The 23,253-nt window shown below is 38.2% G+C and overlaps 1 protein-coding gene across 3 annotated transcripts in view; it reads right to left on the bottom strand.

Moving 5' to 3' along the window:
* Nucleotides 1-23,253, bottom strand: part of itsn1 (intersectin 1 (SH3 domain protein)) — a 59,508-nt gene that overhangs the window by 3,242 nt on the left and 33,013 nt on the right. Inside the window, exons 17-38 of one of the 3 annotated variants that reach the window (XM_065295416.2) lie at nt 20,764-20,873; nt 20,469-20,674; nt 20,254-20,375; nt 19,192-19,206; nt 16,845-17,152; nt 16,595-16,766; nt 16,297-16,502; nt 15,056-15,138; nt 14,390-14,556; nt 14,153-14,198; nt 13,914-14,035; nt 13,523-13,646; nt 11,576-11,767; nt 4,990-5,111; nt 3,985-4,091; nt 3,574-3,757; nt 2,906-3,004; nt 2,653-2,820; nt 717-929; nt 511-632; nt 340-422; nt 163-246 (exon numbers count right to left, since the gene is read on the bottom strand). In XM_065295416.2, the coding sequence (XP_065151488.1) occupies nt 163-246; nt 340-422; nt 511-632; nt 717-929; nt 2,653-2,820; nt 2,906-3,004; nt 3,574-3,757; nt 3,985-4,091; nt 4,990-5,111; nt 11,576-11,767; nt 13,523-13,646; nt 13,914-14,035; nt 14,153-14,198; nt 14,390-14,556; nt 15,056-15,138; nt 16,297-16,502; nt 16,595-16,766; nt 16,845-17,152; nt 19,192-19,206; nt 20,254-20,375; nt 20,469-20,674; nt 20,764-20,873 (3,055 nt within the window). Of the gene's footprint in view, nt 1-162; nt 247-339; nt 423-510; nt 633-716; nt 930-2,652; nt 2,821-2,905; nt 3,005-3,573; nt 3,758-3,984; nt 4,092-4,989; nt 5,112-8,845; nt 11,025-11,575; nt 11,768-13,522; nt 13,647-13,913; nt 14,036-14,152; nt 14,199-14,389; nt 14,557-15,055; nt 15,139-16,296; nt 16,503-16,594; nt 16,767-16,844; nt 17,153-19,191; nt 19,207-20,253; nt 20,376-20,468; nt 20,675-20,763; nt 20,874-23,253 lie in introns of those variants that run through there. The other 2 variants (XM_065295414.2, XM_065295415.2) reach the window with 2 other exon arrangements.

Raw genomic sequence — 23,253 nt, 5'->3', positions numbered from 1 at the left:
TATACACACGCACACATATGACTGAAATATAGTTCCAGAATGCTCAGTAAAATTATGTAAAAATTTATTATGCATCTGATTGGATGTGAGACTTTCTAATATGCTGATGATATTGGACCAATTCATAACTGTTGGCCATTTAACCAACTTCAAATTCATTACCATTCGAGCGGCAGGGCTTCAGCTCAATGCCTTCTACGATGTTCACCATCAGCCGTCCAATCCCTGTGGCCCTTTGAGACCTCACTGTGAACATCATATTAACACAGAAGTTAGGCAAACACTTCATTCAAAACTTTCTTAATGTAGTGAGGTGTGTGTACAATCTGTAAGACAGACCCAGGTACGCTTTCTCTCTCTTCTTCTTCTCTGTTTCGATAAAGAGCTCAGAGGCAGCTTTGATCTTTTGTACCCAGGCCGTCCTGCAGGATTGAAGAGGAGAAAGTGTGATCTGATGTGTTGCATAAAAAGGGATCGGTGCACATTCATGATTTGTGTGTTTATAAATACCGCTCGTTTATGCTCTCAGCCCGTATAGTGTAGACCCTGTCAATGTGAGAGATGTGGAATATGGGTTCATCTCCTGAAGGATCAGTAGGCAGCTTTACCAACACCTCGTTCAGAAAGATGGGCTGAGGAGGACAAAAAGAATTAATATCAATTAAGGTCAAAACGGCATTGTGATGATTAAAACGTGATCCACAAGAACTTCTCACCGTTTTGTACATGCGATACTGCAGGTGTGACTTGCTGCTGAAAACCTTGTCGTTTCCAGACGAGCCGAGAGGTTTGATGATCTGCGTGAGGAGCAGGAAGTCATTAAACAGGAAGCCGTAAAGCTCCTTGTTGCTTTTGGCTTTGTACAGTTTGCCACTGTGCAGGAATTTTCGAGGTCCCAGGCAGTTCGTAACGGAGTTGAAGACAAGTTGCTGTGCGGAGAGAGAATAAAGGGTTTGTACATTTATTTCATTTTGGAAAAATGTAGTGGTTAAAAGGTAAAATGCTGTTTTGAGTAACGAAATATATCATCTTTTGTGTCTCGTTAAAGCTACAATTAAACTAAAAAGATTATCAAACTCAAATCTGTTTTAAAGGTTCACTGTGTTTATTTTTGTGGCTTCTAGTGGTGAAACTGTGAATTGCAACCAACGACTTTCAAAGTGCATAGAGAAGTAACGGTAGCTGCCACAAGACAAACAAAGCATTTTCTGAGACAGAAACGAACTCTATAGACGGTTTCGGCAGTGACGACTAGTGACAGACCGATATATCGGGCCGATATTTGCGTGTTTTATGTGTATCGGCATCGGCCGATATGTGGCTGCTGTGTTCGCTGATTTTCTCTGCCATTTTTACAGACAGGGTGCTGGAAGCCACAAGCAATTGCAGGTCATGTGACTAAAAACAATCAGCTTTTCCATGACAACATCGAAAGCTCGGCCTAAAAGCTGATCATAGCTGGACAAAGTGGGTTTTATTTCTCATCTTTATATTTGTAGTAGTAAAGTGCTAGAAATCAATATCCTTTGCTGATAGTTCCTCATCATTGTGGAGAGTGCAATTCATGGTTCCATAGCACCCTCACCTGTTTTTACTATTTGTTAAATATAGGTTTTTAAGTTCAATAAATGTTACTTTTTAAAAATGAGACTTGTAACATTTGGCATCATCGTGTCATTTTTATGATGTAAACTGAGTGAGCAAAAGCAGTATCGGCTCAAGAAAACCGGCAGCCTGTATCGGTCATCGGCCGATTAATCAAAATCAGCACCGGCACAAAAAAATCCATATCGGTCAATCCCTAGTGACAACATAAACAAACGGCTTTGGTAGAACAAACTTAACCTATGGTAAACTTCCGCAGAGAATCAATAACAACAAAATCCTTTTTAGTCCTTTTTTCAGTTTAGCCACTAACCAGACCATTTAACAAACATAGACCGGAAGTTAAGTTCTGTACAGACGCGTAACCCAACAACGCGTGCGTAACCGCATTTCTGTCAAGAGATTGTTCTAAAAGTTACACAATCCACCTTTAAACTGATCCACAAAACCAGTCATAAGGGTGCATTTTTTAAAACTTAGATTTCTCATTCACCTGAAAGCTAAGTAAATAAGCTTTCCATTGATGTATGGCGTGTAAGAATAAGACAATATTTGGCTGAGATACAAAATCTGGAATCTGAGGGTGAGAAAAATAATTTTTTGTCAAAGTTCAGATTTTTCAACTTGCGCGTTTCCAGCGGAAACGCTCAATTCGCGTCATTCACAAATGAGGTGGATTCACGTCTACTGTGCCGCACTAAACGCCTCATTCGCGCCACGAGACCCCCAGACGCGCGTAAATGCGTCTTTACATTGACTTAAAATTGAAATCACTTGCGCTTGCCGCCTCTCCCGCGGCTGGTGTGAACGCAGCATTAGTTGTTCCTAGTCTAAACAGACTGAACTGTCTGAAAGAGCAAAGACAAATGAAATCTATGTGAGAATGTAAATCTGAAATTTCAATATTGGATTTAAACCAAATCTCAGACCATAATGCAATAGGCCGTCTTAACAAATCAGATTTATTTCCAGTATAAACAAAATTGAAGTCTCTCTCTGTGTGTGTGTGTGTGTGTGTGTGTGTAATGTATGTTTGTGTTGTCATACCTCTGAAAGCCCCTCACATTGCACATGGGCCTGGATCCACTCCAAGCGGTCCGAATTTTCTTTCTCACGCACGCCTTCGTTGACCTGCGAGCACAGCTCCTCAGCCTTCTCCAGCGCTAAACGCAAGTGACTGTGGTCCGGATGACTCTCTGGGGTATTCTCTAAAATCTGCATAAGAGCACGAATGGCACGTGTGATAAAGTTGCTGAATTTAATGTGATGATCAGAAAGACATTGATGAGTGTGCACGTACGTTTTTGATGATGAGAGGGTACCGAGTGACTCTCTGCATGGGTTTGAGGAGGAAACTGGACAGGGGCATTCCCTTACAGCGAGGGTCCATCGCCAACCTCTGTAAAATATGCAAACCATAAATGTGACCCTGAACCACAATACCATAAGTCATAAGTAGCACGGGTATATTTGCAGCAATAGCCAGTGTATTGGTCAAAATTATACTGTAAAATAAAATTTTTAATGTAAAATGGATATTAAGTAAAGATATTTGTAAATTTCCTACCGTAAATATATATATAAAAAAATATTTGTCATATAATGTCACTAATGATTACATTTCATTAGTAATATGTATTGCTAAGGACTTTTTGGACCACTTTAAAGGCAATTTTCTCAATATTTAGATTTTTTTGTACCATCAGATTCCAGATTTTCAAATATTGTCCTATCCTAACAAACCGTACATCAATGGATGGAACAGTTTGTGTCACATATGTCTATTCAAACCAAAAACTTTAGGCATTAGGGCACTGAACAAACTTTGGCACCCAACCCATCCTGAGTTCAGCAAGTGTAAACATTTTACTGCATCCATGTCATTTACATGGTTTCAGCTGAAAACGGCCAAATGGGTTGGATTACCAGTTTAAGCTTGTTGCAGTATAACCACAAATGGAGTCTCACCTTAACAAACTCTTTGAATTCCGGCACCTCATCTGTTTTCTGCTGGATGAGGGTGGCGCCGTTGAGCTGGCAGCTGCAGAAGCGGATGTACGGCTGCATGTGAGGAAGCTGAGCTGTCAGGATGTCACCAATCATCTTCACCGGCATGCGCTCCCCTGACATCTTCTTCCTCACCCGCAACGCCCTGGAAACGGAAGAACAACATCACGAGTGATGTAATGATTATATGGAGATACATTAATTTTATTTTTTAAAGATGTTATGAGGCTATGAACTATGAAAGTTAATTAAATTCTGCATACTGTGAGGAACCAAAAAGCAGGATTACAGGCAGGGGTTAGTTAATTGCATTGTAACTAATGATGAACTCGCTTAGAGGACAGGACTTGGATTAAACGGCAGGTGGCGTACTTGAGCAGCTTGATGTTGCACATAATCAGCTCTTTCCAGTTGACGAAAATCATGGCCACCTCCTTCTCCGTCAACAATTCGGACTCCAGCAGAGGCTTCTGGAAGGTCTGGAAACAAACCAGAGCTCATCACTCAATACTTTGTATTTTGTAAAATGTACTATTAGGGTTTTTTGTTTGAAATGCAAAAGACAATTTAAATAATATTTGAATGAATCTTTAAAAGACAATCAAAATAATCTGATAATAGTCTAAAGAAAGACTAGAAAATAAGTCTGTTTTAATTATGAGCAATAGAAGTTTTGGGGGGTGACATTTTCATGACAATCACAAAAAAGTCAAATTTTTATCAATCAAAAATATCAATGTTTTCATTATTCATTCCATACTCACAGGGCTCCAGACTGCCACCAAATGGGGGCATTTTGCCACCAAAATTTGAGAGTGTGCCACTGAATTTTACATCCAGTTGCACATGTGCGACCAGTAAATTTGACCTTTTTTGTGATATGACACTGAATTTGAAAACAGCACATTGTACTTTCTGTATCTATCATTACATTTTTTATTAGTAATACAGTGGAAATTAAATGTGAATATTCGGATAGCATGTTGATTAACAGTGTGTGCCCTAAAATTTTCAGTTGGGGGCCACTGTGCTCCTAGTGAAAAAGTTAGTCTGGAGCCCTGTACTCATATAATGTAGATTACTTATTGTAGATAATGTTTTAATGACATGACCTCATTCCTACACTGTAAAAATTCCTTGTTGCACAATTTTAAGTTTAATCAACTTTGCTAATCAAGTTGCTATTCATTATAAAAATGAAGTGTAAATAACTTAAGCTTATGCATCTTTGTTTTATAATTTATAGCAACTCCTCACTAGTCAAGAAAGTTAAAATGTTACATTTAAGTAATTTTTACAGTGTACTAATTATCTTGCATGACTTTAATAGACTGCTCATAGTTAAACAGACCTTTAAGTCATCATTTCGATTTTTACCTCAGTGACCAGCTGCAGGTCATTGACATAGTTTTCCTCTGTAACAATAAGCTCATGAATGTAGCCCTGCCTCTTCCTTTCCATCGGGGTCAGCATGTCGAGAAGGTGTAGATCCGCACACCCTGTGAAATGCATAGACAGTCCAATTTCACACGCTTACATTAAAATTACATTAATAAGTAGTTGGTCAATTTTGGTGTAGATAAAAATCAAGCTAAAACATTTTTTTCAAATATAGATTTTTAATAATTTAAATAACTTGGTACTCATTATCATGGCCATAACAATATAATACTGTCTGTAAAAGTATCTCATAACTGAAAATCATGATTTCCTGTTGTCAGAATTAGTCAGGGTCAGGTCTGTTACTATCAAAGGTAGAGTAACAGTGTTGACAATATGTACTGTAACAGAACTGACAGTCATACACTGAGAAACACACACTCGTTCTTCCTCTCTCTCACACTCACACAGTAAAAAGTAAAAGTTGGATCCACTTAAAAAATTACTTCAGTTTTTCAACATAAATTTTCTCACTTGTGAAATTTTCAACTTAAATGATAATTTTCAACGTAAATGATTAAATATTTTAGGTGTTAAAACCCTTAATGTTCACAAAAAGTGAGAAAATTCAAGTTTATAAGACTTCATTTTTTTTAAGTAACCCCTAAAAATTTGATTTTTTTCTTTCAATTAAAATTTTCTCACTTGTAAAATGATCAATTTAGGTTGAAAATGTTTGGGGTAACACTTTACGGTAAGGGTACATAAATTATCATGAATTCATGAATGGACTAAACATTACTTGACGCATTAATACCTCATGAATTATCAGGAAGTAACACAAGTTCAAAGTCTTCTATTCATGACTATACGGAAGAAAAACGAATTAATTAAAGGTCACAAGACTTTTTTAAGATGTAAAATAAATCTTTGGTGTCCCCAGAGTACACACGTGAAGTTTTAGCTTAAAATACCATATAGGTAATTTATTATAACAGGTTAAAAATTGACACTTTGTAGGTGTTTCATTTTGGGTGTGTCCTTTAAAATGCAAATGAGCTGATGAAATGCAACACTGATCGTGATGATGGTGGTTTGTTGCAATTGAAACTCAATTGTGCTGTGAATTATTTTCTCTTTCTCTCCGCATTAAATGACTGTGCTGTGGTTGGATAGTGCAGATTAAGGGACGTTATTATCATTATTATTATAATAAGAGCTCCTTATGACATCATAAGGAGAGCCAAATTTCAATGATCTATTTTTTCATGTGCTTGCAGAGAATGGTTTATCAAAACTAAGTTACTAGGTTAATCTTTTTCACATTTTCTAGAACCACCAAGGACCCAATTGTAGCACTTAAACATAGAAAAAGTTGATTTTTGTGATATGTCCCCTTTAAGACATTAACTAAGATGGGTACAGCATCATCAATTATGATTTATTACATATGATCATGATATTTTCATTAAAGTATTCAAGTGACTAAAAGTGTGTTATTTAAAATCCTGTCGTGACATTTTATTTATTTCAAACATCTACTTATTTTCTACTATCTCTTGGTAGGGTTATCCTACTTGAAAATAAAGCAGTAAAAGTTAAACATTGCTTGGCTTGAAATTTCATGTTTATATTCATGCATTACACGGTTACCTCATCATTACATTGCTCATCAGTGTTTCACAGGATCAAGTCACCACTACAGTTAAGGAAACAAACATATGATAAAGTCATGATAAACTAATCATTAGTTAATTAAAACTACTATATTTGAATGTCAACAGAATACATGTGCTCTGTGCAGGACTTTTTGCCAATTTTGGGATCTGCTTTTACCTACAGGCTACTATTAAGAAGACATAATCATGCTTGATAACTTAGATTTCGGAATTAATGAAAAACATTACTTACATAACATAACAAACAATTCTTACCAATAATTGAAATACTGATATACAATTACTAACATTTATGCATGCATGAGGTAATGTACTTTTTTCCTTTAACCATCAGGGGACATTAAAGGGGCCATGGCATAAAAATCTGACTTTTTCCATGTTTAAGTGCTATAATTGGGTCCCCAGTGTTTCTTTCAACCTAGAAAATGTGAAAAAGATCAACCCAGCAACTTAGTTTCACATGCTCTGCAAGCATGTGAAAAAATAGGTAATTGAAATTTGGCTCTCCTTGTGATGTCATAAGGAGCTCTTATTATAATAATACCGCCCCTTAATCTGCACTATCCAACCACAGCACTGCCATTAAGTGCAGAGAGAAAGAGAGAAAATATTTACAGCACAATTGAGTTTAAATGTCAACAAACCACCATCATTGTGATCAGTGTTTGCACTTCATCCGCACATTTGCATTTTAAAGGACACACCCAAACCAGCCATTCTTGCCCACACCAACAAAGTCTCTATTTAAACATGTTATAATAAATTATCTATATGGTATATTGAGCTAAAACTTCACATATGTGCTCTGGGGACAACAAAGATTTATTTGACATCTTAAAAAAATCTTGTGACATGGCCCCTTTAAAACTTAAGGCGGTATTAAGGCGTCAAGTAATGTTTAGTCCATGCATGAATGTATGCATGAATTCATGATCATTAATGTATTCTTACCGTGAAGTGTTACCAAATGTTTAAACATTTTAGGTGTTAAAACACTAAATATTTATTAAAAGTGAGACATTTTAAGTTTTTAAGACTTATGAAACAGTCAACACTGTTTCTCTAACTTGGTAACAGTGTTTGACAGTAACATAAATGACACCAATAATCATAATTTTCAGCTATTAAAGGAATATTCAATTTTCTTTAAAGAAAAATCCAGATAATTTACTCACCACCATGTCATCCAAAATGTTGATGTCTTTCTTTGTTCGGTCGAGAAGAAATTATGTTTTTTGAGGAAAACATTGCAGGATTTTTCTCATTTTAATGGACTTTAATAGACACCAACATTTAATACTTAACTCAACACTTAACAGTTTTTTTTCAACAGAGTTTCAAAGGACTATAAACGATCCCAAACGAGGCATAAGGGTCTTATCTAGCGAAACGATTGTCATTCTTGACAAGAAAAATAAAAAACATGCTCTTTTAAACCACAACTTTTCGTCTAGGTCCGGTCCAGCGCGACCTAACGTAAATGCGTAGTGACGTAGGGAGGTCACGTGTTACATATATAAAACGCACATTTGCGGACCATTTTAAACAATAAACTGACACAAAGACATTAATTAGTATCAGTTGACATACAACAACGTAGGAACGGTCCTCTTTCAACACACTTGTAAACACTGGGGCGGAGTTTCGCGTTCGACCTCTGTGACCTCTTGACGTATTGCGTGGGGTCACGGTGACGTATCAAGACCGGATCTAGACGAGAAATTGTGGTTTAAAAGTGTATATTTTTTATTTTTCTTGTCAAAAATGACAATCGTTTTGCTAGATAAGACCCTTATGCCTCGTTTGGGATCGTTTAGAGTCCGTTGAAAAAAGCTGTTAAGTGTTGAGTTAAGCATTAAATGTTGGGCTCTATTTGGGTCCATTAAAATGAGAAAAATCCTGCAACGTTTTCCTCAAAAAACATAATTTCTTCTCGACTGAACAAAGAAAGACATCAACATTTTGGATGACATGGTGGTGAGTAAATTATCTGGATTTTTCTTTTAAGAAAATGGACTATTCCTTTAAGACACTTTTTACAGAAAATATTATATTGTTATGTCCTGCAACATCTTGAACATGTACGCATGGTCAAGAATTTGTCTTCTGTCGTACTTACCCAAGCTAACTCTTAAGAAAATACATACATTATTACTCAACATTTAAAAAGGAATTTTGACGCTTTTGAGAACGACACGAAAATAATTGAACAAGTCTGCTGTTGCCATGAAGTCCTTTAATGGTTATACATCATTTTTTATAAAGATGGTATGACACTTTCATTAAAGCTAGAAACTGTTGTACATAGTTGAGTTCATAACTGTACATTCATTTTATTTTCGATAAAATGCTTTCATAACCAAGTACAATGGTTAATGTTTTGGACATCGCTTTGAACAGATGCATTTCAATATACAGTATTGCAGATATTGGATGGTAAGGAAGCATTTGTGCTTCTGTAGTCCGAGGATGGTGGTTGGTTCATTTAAACGGAAAACAAACAAACAAATCGTCCAGTAGACTGATCATCACAGTTGCGACGGTTCAGCCAACATTAAAGCAGCGATTCTTTAACGCGGAGAAACCACACAAATATGAAATAAACTTGGATGGAGTAAAACAGGAATTTATGACTTTGTAATTACAATACTGTTTTGAGGCAGATAAAACGAAATAAAATTAGTTGCCAGTACAATGTTAAAGCAGCATAAATTAAATCCATGCTTTTTAACAAGCATTAAAAACAACACTGGATGATCTAAAGACCCTAATCTGTTTAAATGAAATTCCTTGTAAACTCCTATTAATATATAAGCATTTGTGATTAAAATGGTATTAAGCTTTTATTCAGTACATTAATCCTCACACCGATGCCGTTCGTTCCATTCAATAGGTTTAAGCATGACAAAATTGAGTCAATTGATTCAACTGAATAAAATTTGGACGTCCTAAATGATCTCTAGCTAGTTATAAAAATAGTGAGTTGTATTACGAACAACTTGAAATATAGTGTTCTCCAAATAAACGTCAACATTTCAAAAATAATTGCAAATTCGATCAACACAAAGACAGTAAACCATAAAAGATTAAAGGATACAAAAGCATTCATTCATCTACATTGGAAACACAATTACACATGAAATGAACGTTTAATGCGCAAAAATTCAGATCGCTCTGCTGAACAGGTTCACACTCCCAATACAACGTGTGCGTAACGCACATCTGTCTATGTACCATTATCCTCAAGTGGCAGTTGTGCAGTTTTTTTTGGTTTGCAACACCAAATCTCAACCCCGTCACACAGACAATATGAAACGAACATTAATAAAACAAAAAGACTACCAAGCACACATCTATTCGTCCATTGTTTTGGTATGAACATGTAACAGATGATGACAAAGAGAGGCTTATGATTGGACAATGGACTGATGAGTCCATCCTGTCCATCAAACTGAGTGACAGCACCTCTATGTTCTGAAAGGGGGGGGGGGTGTAATACACGAAACAGTAGTTTTCTACACGACGTCCATGCATGTCCGACCATTATTCTTTTAAAGTAATCATTCACCCAAAAAAGAAAATATAGTCCTTTTTAACTCCAAATTTGGGTGAAGTATTCCTTTAAAGATATTTGAGACACATTTTGGCATTCGAAATGAAAAAGTATGACCTTTAACACACATATTTTGATATTGGAATCGGTCGGATATGCCGTACACGTCGCTGTCTCAATTCCACACATTGATGAGTTTGCAATGACACTGATAACAAGCACGTTTGTTCCTGCACCCCGGTTACGTCATGACTCATGAATAGTGGGTCATTCTGTAGTGCTAAGGTCCAATGAGGAATCTGGGAGGGGGGTGCATTAGTACGATGGAGATGTGAAACTTAATACTGAATGGAACCATATTCCCGATTGGTCGCTTCAAAACGAGGCGGGGTTTTGGGACTAGATGACAGAAAGCCACAAAAGGACCCACTATCCAGCACTTTTTTATTCGATTAGTGCATTTAATTCATTCTCTATACAAATTCAGTGTGAATGATTAAGTTCATGAATTTGTCCAAAGAAAAGGAAAGAGATCCTTCAAAATGTTAGGCATTCTTGTTTATTTAATTGCTTTAATGCGAAGGAGGCCGGCCTGCAATTTTGGCGAGCGTCTACGGTTCTCAATATTGAGGTTAACGACTGCTCTCTGTAGTATTCGTCTCTTCTGGCCACAAAGCCAGCTGGGGGCAGTCACATGATCAATGTTCCATCTCCCATCATCCCGCTGGGCACAGTTTAAGGGATAGTGGGTCGCTTTGAGGACTTTCAAGGCTGAGTGGGATATGGGCAACATAACAGTCCTAGAAAGAGGAAAACACAGCACATAAGCAAAAAAAAGGAAAAAGAAAGAAAAGGAAAGAAAAAACACAATGTGCAAAAATCTTTACGAGCTAGGAGAACTAAATGGACTCTGCAAGACACTTTCACAGGACGCCACAATGACAAGGACACTAGCATGCAGGCAAAGAGATAGAGATGAGGTCGTTCTACGTAATGCTCTACAACATGGAGGTGAGCGGTTGCTTGGAGACAGGAAGGGGAGGGGCTTCGGTGTGGCAGAGGATAAGGACCGGTCTGTAACTCCACCGCACCATGAGGACAGAACTAACTCATTTGCTAAAGCTAACTTTGAGAAGGTCCTCAAAGATCCTTATGGAAGTATTAGAGACCACACTGGCACGGGGGCCATGCTTTTAGCCGAAAGCTTTAATTGTAAGACGCTCTCGGGAGGGGGAAATGAAATTTGAAATTTACGAAATATTAGAAATTTCACTGTGCTAGACAAGAGATTAGAGCGACGTTTTGCCTCTTGAGTGTGTGTTTGCGAAAGTGTTTAACAGTCTGGACTTACATTGTTGGCTGGGGTCAGTGTCGGTGGTCAGCTTGACGTAGTTGGATGGGAAAAGTCCGACGGAACCATTCAGCTCCCCTTTCCACCAATCGGGATCCTCTCGGCTCAACACGTTGATGATTTGGCCTTTGCCAAAAGGCAGCTCGTCATCGTTCTGCGCTGTGTAGTCGTACATGCCAATCACCTGGCACACTGTGACACGCAAACACAAATGAAAAAGGGGTCAGACAAAAGCAAAATACAAATGATTAAATATATAAGGGATAAATCTACTTCCACAAACGACGAAAAACAATGCGTTTCATTCACAAAGCATGCGTACTACGGATGGAAATGGTGATTCAACAAAAACTTTCGTGTCAAAAATTCTTCTAAATGTGCGCAAAAATTCAAGAAAACCTACAACCACTCGTACGCAATAATCACGTTGTACGCTATAATCAAATATACTAGGCTATAATTATAATAATTGAAATATAAAATTTGGATAATATTTTCTGTATTTTATATTATTATACATGATCTATATTATTATTATATACATTATATTATACATTATTATAGCCTACTTATTTTTTCTACACATATAAAGAAGATAATGATAATTGCGCGTAATGACAAATCTTCACACCTTCCTTCCTCACTTTTTAAATCTCTATATGAAAGCGTCAGCTTAATGCCTAATGTAAACGCCATGTAAATGTAATAAGAAGTCCAAACGTCAATCATTTGATCACCTGTCTGTTTTATTTTAGATACAGATGTGCGTCTCTGTCATGTTATTTAAATGTCATATTTATTAACGCATCCAATACTTATTTAATGTTACTACAGTCGGTGGACAGCACTGGATATCTCCAGCGACAGCCAAACCTCCCAAATAAAAAATGAACTTTACCCAATAATAAATATGACCATGGATTTCTTTTCGAGCTCCTTTGCTTCTTTTCGAGCTCCTTTGCTCTAAAATTTGGACCAGTCCTGCGGAAAGCTCTTATGGAGCTGGTTTGGGCGTGTTTTATGGAAATTACCGGCCACGTGCACAAGTGTGCATATAAATACAAAAAATGTACGCAATTATTAGTGAATGAGATCCACTGTTTTATCATCCTCATCCAAACTAATGCATATTTTTTTATCAACATGTGTTGTGCCTGGGTTCAAACTAATAACTTTTTGCATTGCTTAGCCAATGCTCAAGCACTGAGATATACAGAAGCAACATAAATTCAGTATGCAGTTTGTGGATATTAAATAAGTACCTGCACTGATATATCGGCCAATAATCGGTATCGGTCAAAAAAAGCAAGTTTGGACACTATCGGCAAATAGTTTAAGAATAGCCAATAGTCATGGCTGATATATTCTGTAAAAAAAAAAAAAACCAAGCTCTGTGTATACAAAATGTAAAGAACATCACTTGTTTAATCTTCAATATTAATGGTCATTATATGAATGAATAACATTCAAAAAATGTCATCTTCAGAATTTAATTCATGCAACATAGTATAACCACCAAACTAGTCTGAATAATCAACTATCTATGAACATTTTTCATTCCAGTGAATCTCTAAAAATAAGTATTCACAGATGAAACAAGTTTAAAGTTTTGCGAGATGAGAACACTTAGATGTTCAGAACAACAAAGCATAGACGTTAAGCAATTGTGGTTTGTGGCAGATTTTTTGCCTTAGAGACAGTCAATCATGAACTTCACTTTGTACGACAAAGTACTTGAAGATATAATCGAAACTTATCTGAATTTTTTATAAGGGACGAAAGTTTCGGAGGCAGTGTGTAAACATGATTGACACAACACAAGGTCGTATTTTTTTTTTCATTTTAATTTTTAATGTGACTAATCCACAGACCCTATGTGCAAAGATCTTCAGACAGTTTTTCATATGTGTCTTAGTTTAGTGAACGTTAAGTTCACTGAAACATTACCTGCATTGGGCGTTGGCAGCTTGGGTGGGATGGGCTCTGTGGGTGTGGTCTTACTGGTGCTAGGGCTTAATAATTTAACATAATTAGCTGGAAACCAGCCAATCTGACGCTTCTTTCCTCTTGCCTAAAGAAAGCAGGAGCAGTAGGTTATTAATTGACATTCACATATACACATTTATGAAGGTTTTGTCTCACTGGTACCCAATGATGTCACACCACAAGCACTAAAACATGCCATTTACATTATTTTATTCACTCAGCTTTAAATAAACTAGGGCAATGTGACCAAATATATGCCGTTTCTATACAGAGATCACATAAAACAAAATCTATGTGTACGGTAACGTTCTAACGTGGTGAGTGTATTTAACAGCATGTGTGTTTTTCAGACCTGAAGTTCTCCTTCCCACCATCCACCCGGGTTTTTCTTGCGGATGAGAATGAGCTGTCCTGGTGCCAGAGTCAGCTGCTCTGGACCTGTGGCCGTGTAGGGGGCGATGACCTGAGCGATCTCTGTTGCCAGAAGCGAAACAGGAAACAGGTGAGAAAAACAGAGAGCAGGACAGGATCAGTCTGTTAGAGTTAGCAATGGTCAAAATAAGCAAAATTTTATGTTTTTAGATACCCCACCTGGTTTCTTCCCCAAACTTCCCGTTTTCCCAGCAGATCCCAAACCCTGGGCAGAAAAACAGAGGTAAGAATGTTGTGCTGATACTGAATTTAATATGTGTATCATTTGAATAACACACAAATTCAGGCGGTGCAATAGAGATATATTAAATTTTTTTTTTAAACATCTGCTAAACATCAGTGGACGCCATACGCTTTTACAGCTATAAGTTCTGATCAACATTTTAAAATGTTTACCTCAGAATCTTTAGGTTTGACGTAATTGGAGGGGAAGACTCCGGTCCTCCCGCTCACAGTACCGGTCCACCAATCCCCTTCTTTTTTTGTGACCGTGATGACATCACCCTGCTGGAAGGTCAGGTCACCTTGCTCACTGCTTTCATAGGTATACATTGCCACATACTCTGTAATAACACATAAAAGCACAAAGAATTATACTGTGATTAATATGCTTGGAAGAAATAGAAAGAAAGTACGGCTGCCTAACGATTAATCGCGACTAATCGTTTGCAGAATAAACGTTTTTGTTTACATCATGTACGTGTGTACTGTAATAATGATGTATATTTAAATACACACAGATATTTAACAAATATTTAAATATTCACATGTGTATATACATTTTTATATTTATATTTAATTTATAATATATTTAATTAAAAATACTTAATTTATAAATATATATTTTTCTTAAAAATATAAATGGATTTGTGTATATATATATAATTATTATACACAATACACACATGTTGGATGTAAACAAAACTTTTATTCTGCAAACGATTAGTCGCGATTAATCATTATGCACCCCTAAAAGAAAGAGACAAGTGTCACATCTGATATGGACCATATTACGAGAATATATACAAGCGCCATTGTGCTGTGTTTATGCTGTATTCCCACCTTCTCCGAGATCCGTGGGCTTGTTCGGGGACGGGCTGGGTCTCTTAACACTGGGGGGGCTGTCGGAGGAACCAGACTCAATACTGAAACAAAACAGCATAGCATTAAAAACTAAACTCCTTACCATCTTTAAAAAAAATCATACTGTGGATTAAATCCGACATTTTACACAGAAGTCTGGATTCCTTTATGAATTTAAACTTATGCAAACTAGGGCTGCACGATGTGAGGAAAAGTTGCGATGTGCGGTGACATTGTTTAATGTTGCGATGACGATGTGAGTTGCGATAAATATTTTATATTTTTTCACGTTTTAGGGACCATTCACATGTCACGCCTAAAAACGCGTGGAACACGCTAGACACGTAGGTTATTGTCACATAATCTGCACCCTGCGCTTGTGTCATTCTGAAAATCCTGGAAAAACGAGTGCGTCGCACCGTGTGCGAGTCGCAACCGCAGCGCTTCCAGGGCGCACATACTGCGCGCCTACATTTGAAATAATGAACTTGAGCATGCAATAGACGCAATATGTGAATTACCACTTCCACAGTACCTGGAGTCATCTCTCCTAAATCCAAAATAATTCCATGATATAGCTGAAGTGCTGTTCCTTTTCACCACAAGATCTTCGTCTGACAACACATTTTCCTCACTCTTCTCTCCTTTCTCCGCTATCGTTTATGCTAACAGGCACAGCGTCGCAACTGACACCTCCCAATTCAATCTGAGTGTAGCTGACTTGGGGGTTCCCCTGATTGGCCTAATAGCTGAACGTGCAAACCATCCATGCGTCCCAAACTGCCTACTTCCATACTATATAGTATGCAAAGAGTACGAGAAGTAGTGCTTTTCGCCTACTATATAGTATGGAAGTATGCGGTTTGGGACGCAGAGCATGTCTTCAGGACTAAACGTGATAGGTCAAACGTTTATTACATGCGCTTACCGTTTTCCCTTCATTCATCGCGTCAAGGCTGTCTGTTGCGATGTGTTCATCGCGTGAGTTCATATCGCGATGACGATGAAAATTCGATGTATCGTTCAGCCCTAATGCAAACCCTGATGAATATTAGTTGAGATGCTGATGAATGATTTTAATAGTGGATTCGTTTTTTGGTCTTAGTGTGAACAGGCGCTTATTAATGAATTTTTATGCTTATCTTTTCTACCTTTAATTTGTAACCACTCACTTCCACATCACCTATACTTCTGAAGACGCGGCCATCACAGGTACACACCTCATAGATTTCCGTACGGGTCCGGAGATAAGTTTGACGTACGATTTGGGGAACCATCCTCTCTGCCCCTGTACCTCTCCGAACCACCACATGTCCTGCTGTTCAAGCACGGTGATGACATCATTCTTGTTAAAGTTCAGGTGATTGTCTTTTTTGGCTCTCCAGGGGTACAGAGCCTGCGCTTGCAGACCCTCCACCTTCTCACCCTGAGACATCATGAGATGAAATCAAAGGTTAGGAATAATTCAAATTTAGAAGTATGGGACAGACCCAATATCTGAGAGACAGTATCACATACCTGTCCAAGCACAGGCGAGGGTGAGGATCCAGAGAGTGTGGCGGGTGTAAAAGCCGAGCGCTGTCTCATCTGACCCCCACTGGGCACAGACAGAGAAGGCTGAGTGGGCTGGGTTGGCCACGCGTCCCACCCATCGCTGTCCTGCTTCTCCACAGATGAGTTAGATGGCCATCTAACCAAATTCAAAAATGAACCAGTTACAAAAGCTCCAGGTTTGTAAGCAACTGATGGGAAAATACGGTATACGTACGTAGTGCTGAAATCTGCCCAATTGCTAGATGTTGAGGAAGATGAGGAGGCGGGGCCTGGTGGGGCTGCGGCTGAAGAGGGAGGGGGTATCGGTGCAGGCTCTGTGGAAACTGGCTGTATGGGCGTGGCCGTATTAGATGAGGAAGTGGATGATATCTGGGATCCTAATGTAGGGGTGCCGCTGGCCCTCAAACTGAGAGGAACTTCAGATTCAGGGATCTTTTCTGCATAGTTTGCTGGAAACCAGCCAGTCTTTCCTTTAATCTCTCCTCCTAACCACCCCGGTTCACCTGTCTGTGACTCATCCACCTGAGAACCAGAACAGAAAGCAAGAGCGGATGAGAGACATACAGAGAGAGAGAGAGTGTGAAAGGACACAAAACTGAAAGGTCAGACAGCCAACCATGATGTCTTCACATGTGGTGTAAAACATATGAATATACATGAGAGGTCTCAATACAAACACACTGTATGTAATGCCAAAATGAAAGACTTACATACAGGAATACATGAAATAAATACAGGTAATGGGATAAATGGTTATGGCAGAGAACCCTAAAGGCATCAATCAAGATCCTAGACACAAGCCAAATAGGGGTGAGCGATAAAAGCTAAACTCTTACTACATGAACGACAGAAGTATCTATAAGCTCCGCCCTTTTCAGTTCTGCTGTTGGCACTAAGGAAAAAATTCTTACATGTTATTGCTACATTAACGTTATCTTGTCTCTCGCGCGCTTGTCTCTCACGCCCCAGTCACATTAGCCACAAGAGACAGAGCGACAGGCTACCATTCATTTTCAATGGGAGTGGGCGTTTGCCAGCGACAAGTGACAAGCTTGCCGCTGCGCGAGCAAGGTGGGGCCAAAATAGACAAGCAGGCTATTTTATGCAAATGCTGAGCGATGCGACAAAGCGACAAATCGGAGTGAAGGAGGAGCGTGACGTAGGACTGTGATCGAGTCGGAGAAAATAATTCAAGATGGCGGAAAATGCGTATTTCTGTATATATCTGATAAGTTTGGCATTTTATCTCATATATTTTGTTACTTTAATAGAGCAATAAATACTTTTAAATCCAAAAAACAAATTTCTTGTAACTTAACAATACCTCTAAAGTGACTTTTGATACACCTTTTAGATACTAGCCAAGGAACGCCCATCAAGCGAGTGCGTGTCGCTCGGTGTCGTTAATGTGACGTGAGTTGTCTCTCACGCGCTTGCGTCTCTCTCACGCGCTTGCGTCTCTCTCACGCGCTTGCGTCTCTCTCACGCGCTTGCGTCTCTCTCACGCGCTTGCGTCTCTCTCACGCGCTTGCGTCTCTCTCACGCGCTTGCGTCTCTCTCACGCGCTTGCGTCTCTCACACCTACTACTTCTAGCCATCATACAAGTGAGAGCGTTGTTGTACATTACCATACATTCATTTATTTCTCAGTCCACCAAAAAATTTAAATTGACCACCACAAAGAGATGTTTGCACATCGCCATAATCAAAACCTCTGTCTCACATGACAGTTTCTATACAAACACCCGTGGCAACAGTCGACGCGCTCTGCTGAGCCTCATTTAAGTTCCATTTAAGCATATATGCGGACGTGACGAATGTGCCGCCACAAACTGCAAGTCCGGAAAAAAACTGTTATGGTTGTCCTGATTCTCAACCTGTGGATGTTTTTCATCGCTAAAGGGAGTTTGGAAACTTACAGCAAAGCACAGATGACAACATGTTTACTCGAGACAGCGCAAGCTAGCATGAAGGTAAAGCTAATCTTTTACATTATAGCGATCACGCTGGTAGTGACGATTCTCACCAATTAGTGTTCTACAGTGTTTTCGCATCACGTTTTGGTCTCAGCATGTGTCGCTTGGAACCCCAACCGAGGTGGTACTAAAAAAAGTATCTGCTCCCAGTGGAAGCTGCCCCGACCCAAACAGTGAGGTACTATGCAATGGAAAAGCGCTATTAATGATACTTATCCCTTACATATATCACACAAAAATTAGACTTCTCTGAACAATACATTTGCCCGGTTTCTACTGGCATATCGTCCACCCCTACAGTCGCATGTTATAATGTCGATACCCTAAAAAGCCACATGTGGTCTCTGTACAGGGCCGATCTTAACCCTTTGACAAACAAATAATACAGTGAACAAAAAAGATGATCTAGAAACAAACACTGCCACTTTAAATAAAAGCTTTTCAATGTTGCCTCAACTCTAAGCTGTGTAATAATACTACATTATTTATTTTTTACACCTAATTTTGGAGGTGGCAGAGTATGTTTACAACAGTGATTAGATCGAGTGCTGAAAGGGTGAGTGGATGAGGGGGCAGAAAACTTACCCACTCCCCCTTCACCTTTAGGAAGAGCAAAAGAGGACAGAGGCAGGGCCAAAGGTCAGTAACTGTGTTCTCTCACACACATACAAACTATCTAGCAAACACACATTAGAATACAAACACACACACACACACACACACACACACACACACACACACACACACACACACACACACACACACACACACACACACACACACACACACACACACACACAGACTGTGTTAACCATATAACTTTAGATCTGCTCTGATACACCGCTTTTTCAAAAAAAGCTTGGTATTACTTACTTTAAACGTTTAAATTAATTTAGTGGGGTCATGTTTTTGCATCGTTTAATTTGAGTCTGACAAGATAAATCAATTACATTTTTTTTCCAGCAATTTAATTATTAACATATAATTGATAAATATTAAATAAGCAAAATAATAGTAGGAAATGCTAACATGTATATTACTGTATTACAACTGCTTTAAAGAGCACCTATTTCATTGCTAAAACTGTGTTATTTTGTGCATTTGGTATAATACAATGTGTTTGCGTGGTTTATGGTTAAAAAACACATTATTTTCCACATACTGTACATTCATTTTTATAGCTCAAGATTTCACTCTCTTCTTGAAACGCACAGATTTGAAAAGCTCTGTGTCCCTGATTGGCCAGCTAATCTGTACGTTGTGATTGGCCTCTCCGATGTCAGCCGGAAATGTGACGCTCCTTACCATGTTTAAAAGATTCGCTCACAATGCAATGCTAACAGGAGTTAACTTACAGGCTGTCAGTCCGAAGCGGGAGGAATTATGATAATTTCGGTCTTGTCTACATCACCAATCCCAGAAAGTCAACTGTTGCCTACAATCCGTTTGTTTGTTGTAGTCCAAGAAAAGAGATTTACGTTGGAGACGATAAATTGCATCATCATTTACTTTGGGGTTTGTACCTTTTGCATATCGTTAACATGTCCTAATACACACTTACACACCAAAGGGCCATAGGTGCTCTTTAAAAACAGATAACCTAGATGTGCGGCCACATTTTGTCTGCTCATATCCCGGCATTCTTACCATCACTATATCTCCAGGATGAATGGTGATCTCATCATGACTACGGGCATCGAATGGGTACAGCGCTCTGTAGTAGACCACTTTTACCTTGTCCTGGTTAAAACCAGACACCGGGAGCTTCTCTACAACACACAAAACACAGTTATGAGGATTCATGCTATTAGGTGTAAGCAAAATCAGTGGCATTGACTGTCAAACTCAACATCTGTTCTCACCTGCCATGGACCAGGGTGACGGGATCTTTCCTGGTTGCGTCTGCTGTGTAAAAAGCTTGGAGAGGTTCTCCTGGATGTCAGCTTTGCTATGGTTCTCCTCTTCACTGACTCGACTCATCCAAGCATGAGACGAGGGAGGAGTGGGAACTTTCCTCAAACCACCATCTCTCCATGCCGGTGACAGGCCCTCATCTGGCCCCGACAACCTGGAGGAAAAAAATCTTGGATGTTCAAATGACGCAAATTCGTTGCTATGCTTTGATAGCATCATAAGGACTGACAAAGGACAAATTACCTGGACTCTTGTAATTCCGTGGATGTCCTATCATGTGACGGCTGGGTGATGTCAGCCTCCAGGTCCTTTTGTTTCTGCCTCTGCTGTTTGTTGTGGATTTCTCTCAACTCCTGCAATGCATGATGGGACAGAGGAGTACAGGTAAGGGAAGTATAGGGGGTAATGGGGCTTGTTCGCCTAGCAATCTCTCTCACACTATGATATTTGCAGCTGTTCCCTGCAAGCATTATCTAAAAAATGCCTAAATTCTGTTGTATAGTCTTAATTTTTCCGCAAATCCCACAGTGGCACGCATAATACAACATATATGTAACCATGAAAATAAGGTTGTCAAATGATTAATCGCATACAAAATAAAAGTTTGTGTTTGCATAATTTATGTGCGTGTACTGTGTGTAATTATGTATATTAGAAAAGTTTGGTTCCAAAACGCAATAAATCCATTTTGACTAATAGGCTTTATGCCCAGCTGCACTACTTCCTGAACTTCAGCCAGCTCCTTGTTTCCTGTCTGCCATTATTGGACAAACTGATTACTTCAGGTGTGTATGATTATTGTTGTTGTGACTACTGAGGTCAGGCACACCTTGATTAATTTGTCCAATAATGACAGACAGGAAACAAGGAGCTGGCTGAAGTTCAGGAAGTAGTGCAGCTGGGCATAAAGCCTACTTAGGTAAAAACTTGGTTTTCTATACCAAGAAAGTGACAAGATGAAAACCACTATTTTCTGAAAAATCATTTTGTTTTTCTACACATTATGTTTGTCAATACACCCTTGACTTAGATAAAGATCAGATCACATTATATGATACATTTATTCAAAAAACTGAAATTCCAAAAGGCTCACATACTTTTTCTTGCCACTGTATATACACACACACACACATTTTTTTTTTACATATAAACATGAATGCTTGTGTATTTATATATACATAATAATTACACATACACAAACTTTAATTTTGTATGCGATTAATCGTTTGACAGCCCTACGGAAATTTATGGTCTTAATTCTAGACTACTTGATAGTTTGTGATACTTCAAATGATTTTAAATTTAAATTACTACATATATTATTATTAACTATAGAAAAGCTATAAGCCACATTTTATTGATGATATAGCACAAATACACTTTGTGCATGATCGACTATAAAAGACTAGAACCTAAACCAATAATATAGTAATATCATATGTAACAATGCTTATGCTTTTTTAAGTAAATCCTTATGCTAAAATCGTACAATTGCACAGCACAAGGCACAAACCACACAGCGATTATGTTTATGATGCCAAGCTGCAATGCCTGCTAGGTAACCTCATATGAATCACTAAAGTGGCGAGTTTGACAGGCAACACAAAGAAATCAAGATAAGAAGAAACAACCGTCAGAATGTGGTTGAGAATTTTCATTTTTCCATTTCAAAAATAAAATCTACTGCAAGAATAAATTTGAGCATAATATACAGTAGTTTCTTTTCTCTGGCATCAGTTTGTCAGTGTGGGAAGTTATTAAAACAACATTTCTGTTCAATGTTGAATGTCACAAAAGCAAAATATTAGCCAAGTATAGCATTCAAGAAATCACTGCAAGCGGTTTGGTAAAGGAGGCAGATTCAAGAAAGATATAGAGAGATTAAGACACACATACACACCAAAGCAGTATCAGAGGGAGTAAATGTTAAGTTTTCACCAGACATGCAGTTTTTAATAAGCCCCACAATGTTAATGTAAGACCTACTGTATATAAACTACCTATGCCTGTTTAAACATAAAAATATTATGTGACTAAACAGGTTTTAGGTCAAGATACAGCTAGATAAACGTTTCTGAACATTGAGGAAATCTGAGTCTGTCATCTGTTCAAAATATGCTCTGTTATGGGCACCACTAGGTCTCCCTGGAAACTTTTAAAACTCAGTTCAATAAAATGCAAATATAAGATGAAAAACTACACATAAATAAATAAATAAATAGTTGAAATCCCTGTAATAAAAGCTAAGCAGTCTCCAGTAAAAGAAAATCATTTCAAAGTATTTAGCAAAAACAAATTATGTCCAGGTTAATGCATAGAGTAGTTAGCTTCATTGACTTGGCCTGGGTTGCTTCCCGAATCAATTGGCAGTACAGCTTGAAGGGAAAGCAGCACAATCAACCTTATGCTTTAATTACACTGATCTAAGACCAGCTTTTTATTCTCAAAGGCCTAACATAACAGTGTCTACACTGGACATGTTTGCCACATTCAGATGACAGACGCCCCACCCATATTTCTGAAACACTGCAAACAGCGTAATCTTTCAGATTAAAAATAAAAAAATATAGTTTTTAATTTTTCAATAAATTTGGACTTGTGACGTGGTTCTACTATAATGGTTTATTTTTAACAATCTTTTTTGTTTTTAACTGTATGTATGTTTTAGCAACACTAAAATTATGCTTACACTTGTTTTTCTTGCGGTGTGCACGCCGCCAGTGAATAGCAACT

The sequence above is a fragment of the Paramisgurnus dabryanus genome, chromosome 4 (assembly GCF_030506205.2).
Source record: "Paramisgurnus dabryanus chromosome 4, PD_genome_1.1, whole genome shotgun sequence".
Taxonomy (NCBI): domain Eukaryota; kingdom Metazoa; phylum Chordata; class Actinopteri; order Cypriniformes; family Cobitidae; genus Paramisgurnus; species Paramisgurnus dabryanus.
Note: the sequence above shows the minus strand (reverse complement) of the source record. Positions and strands in the feature narration are given on the sequence as shown.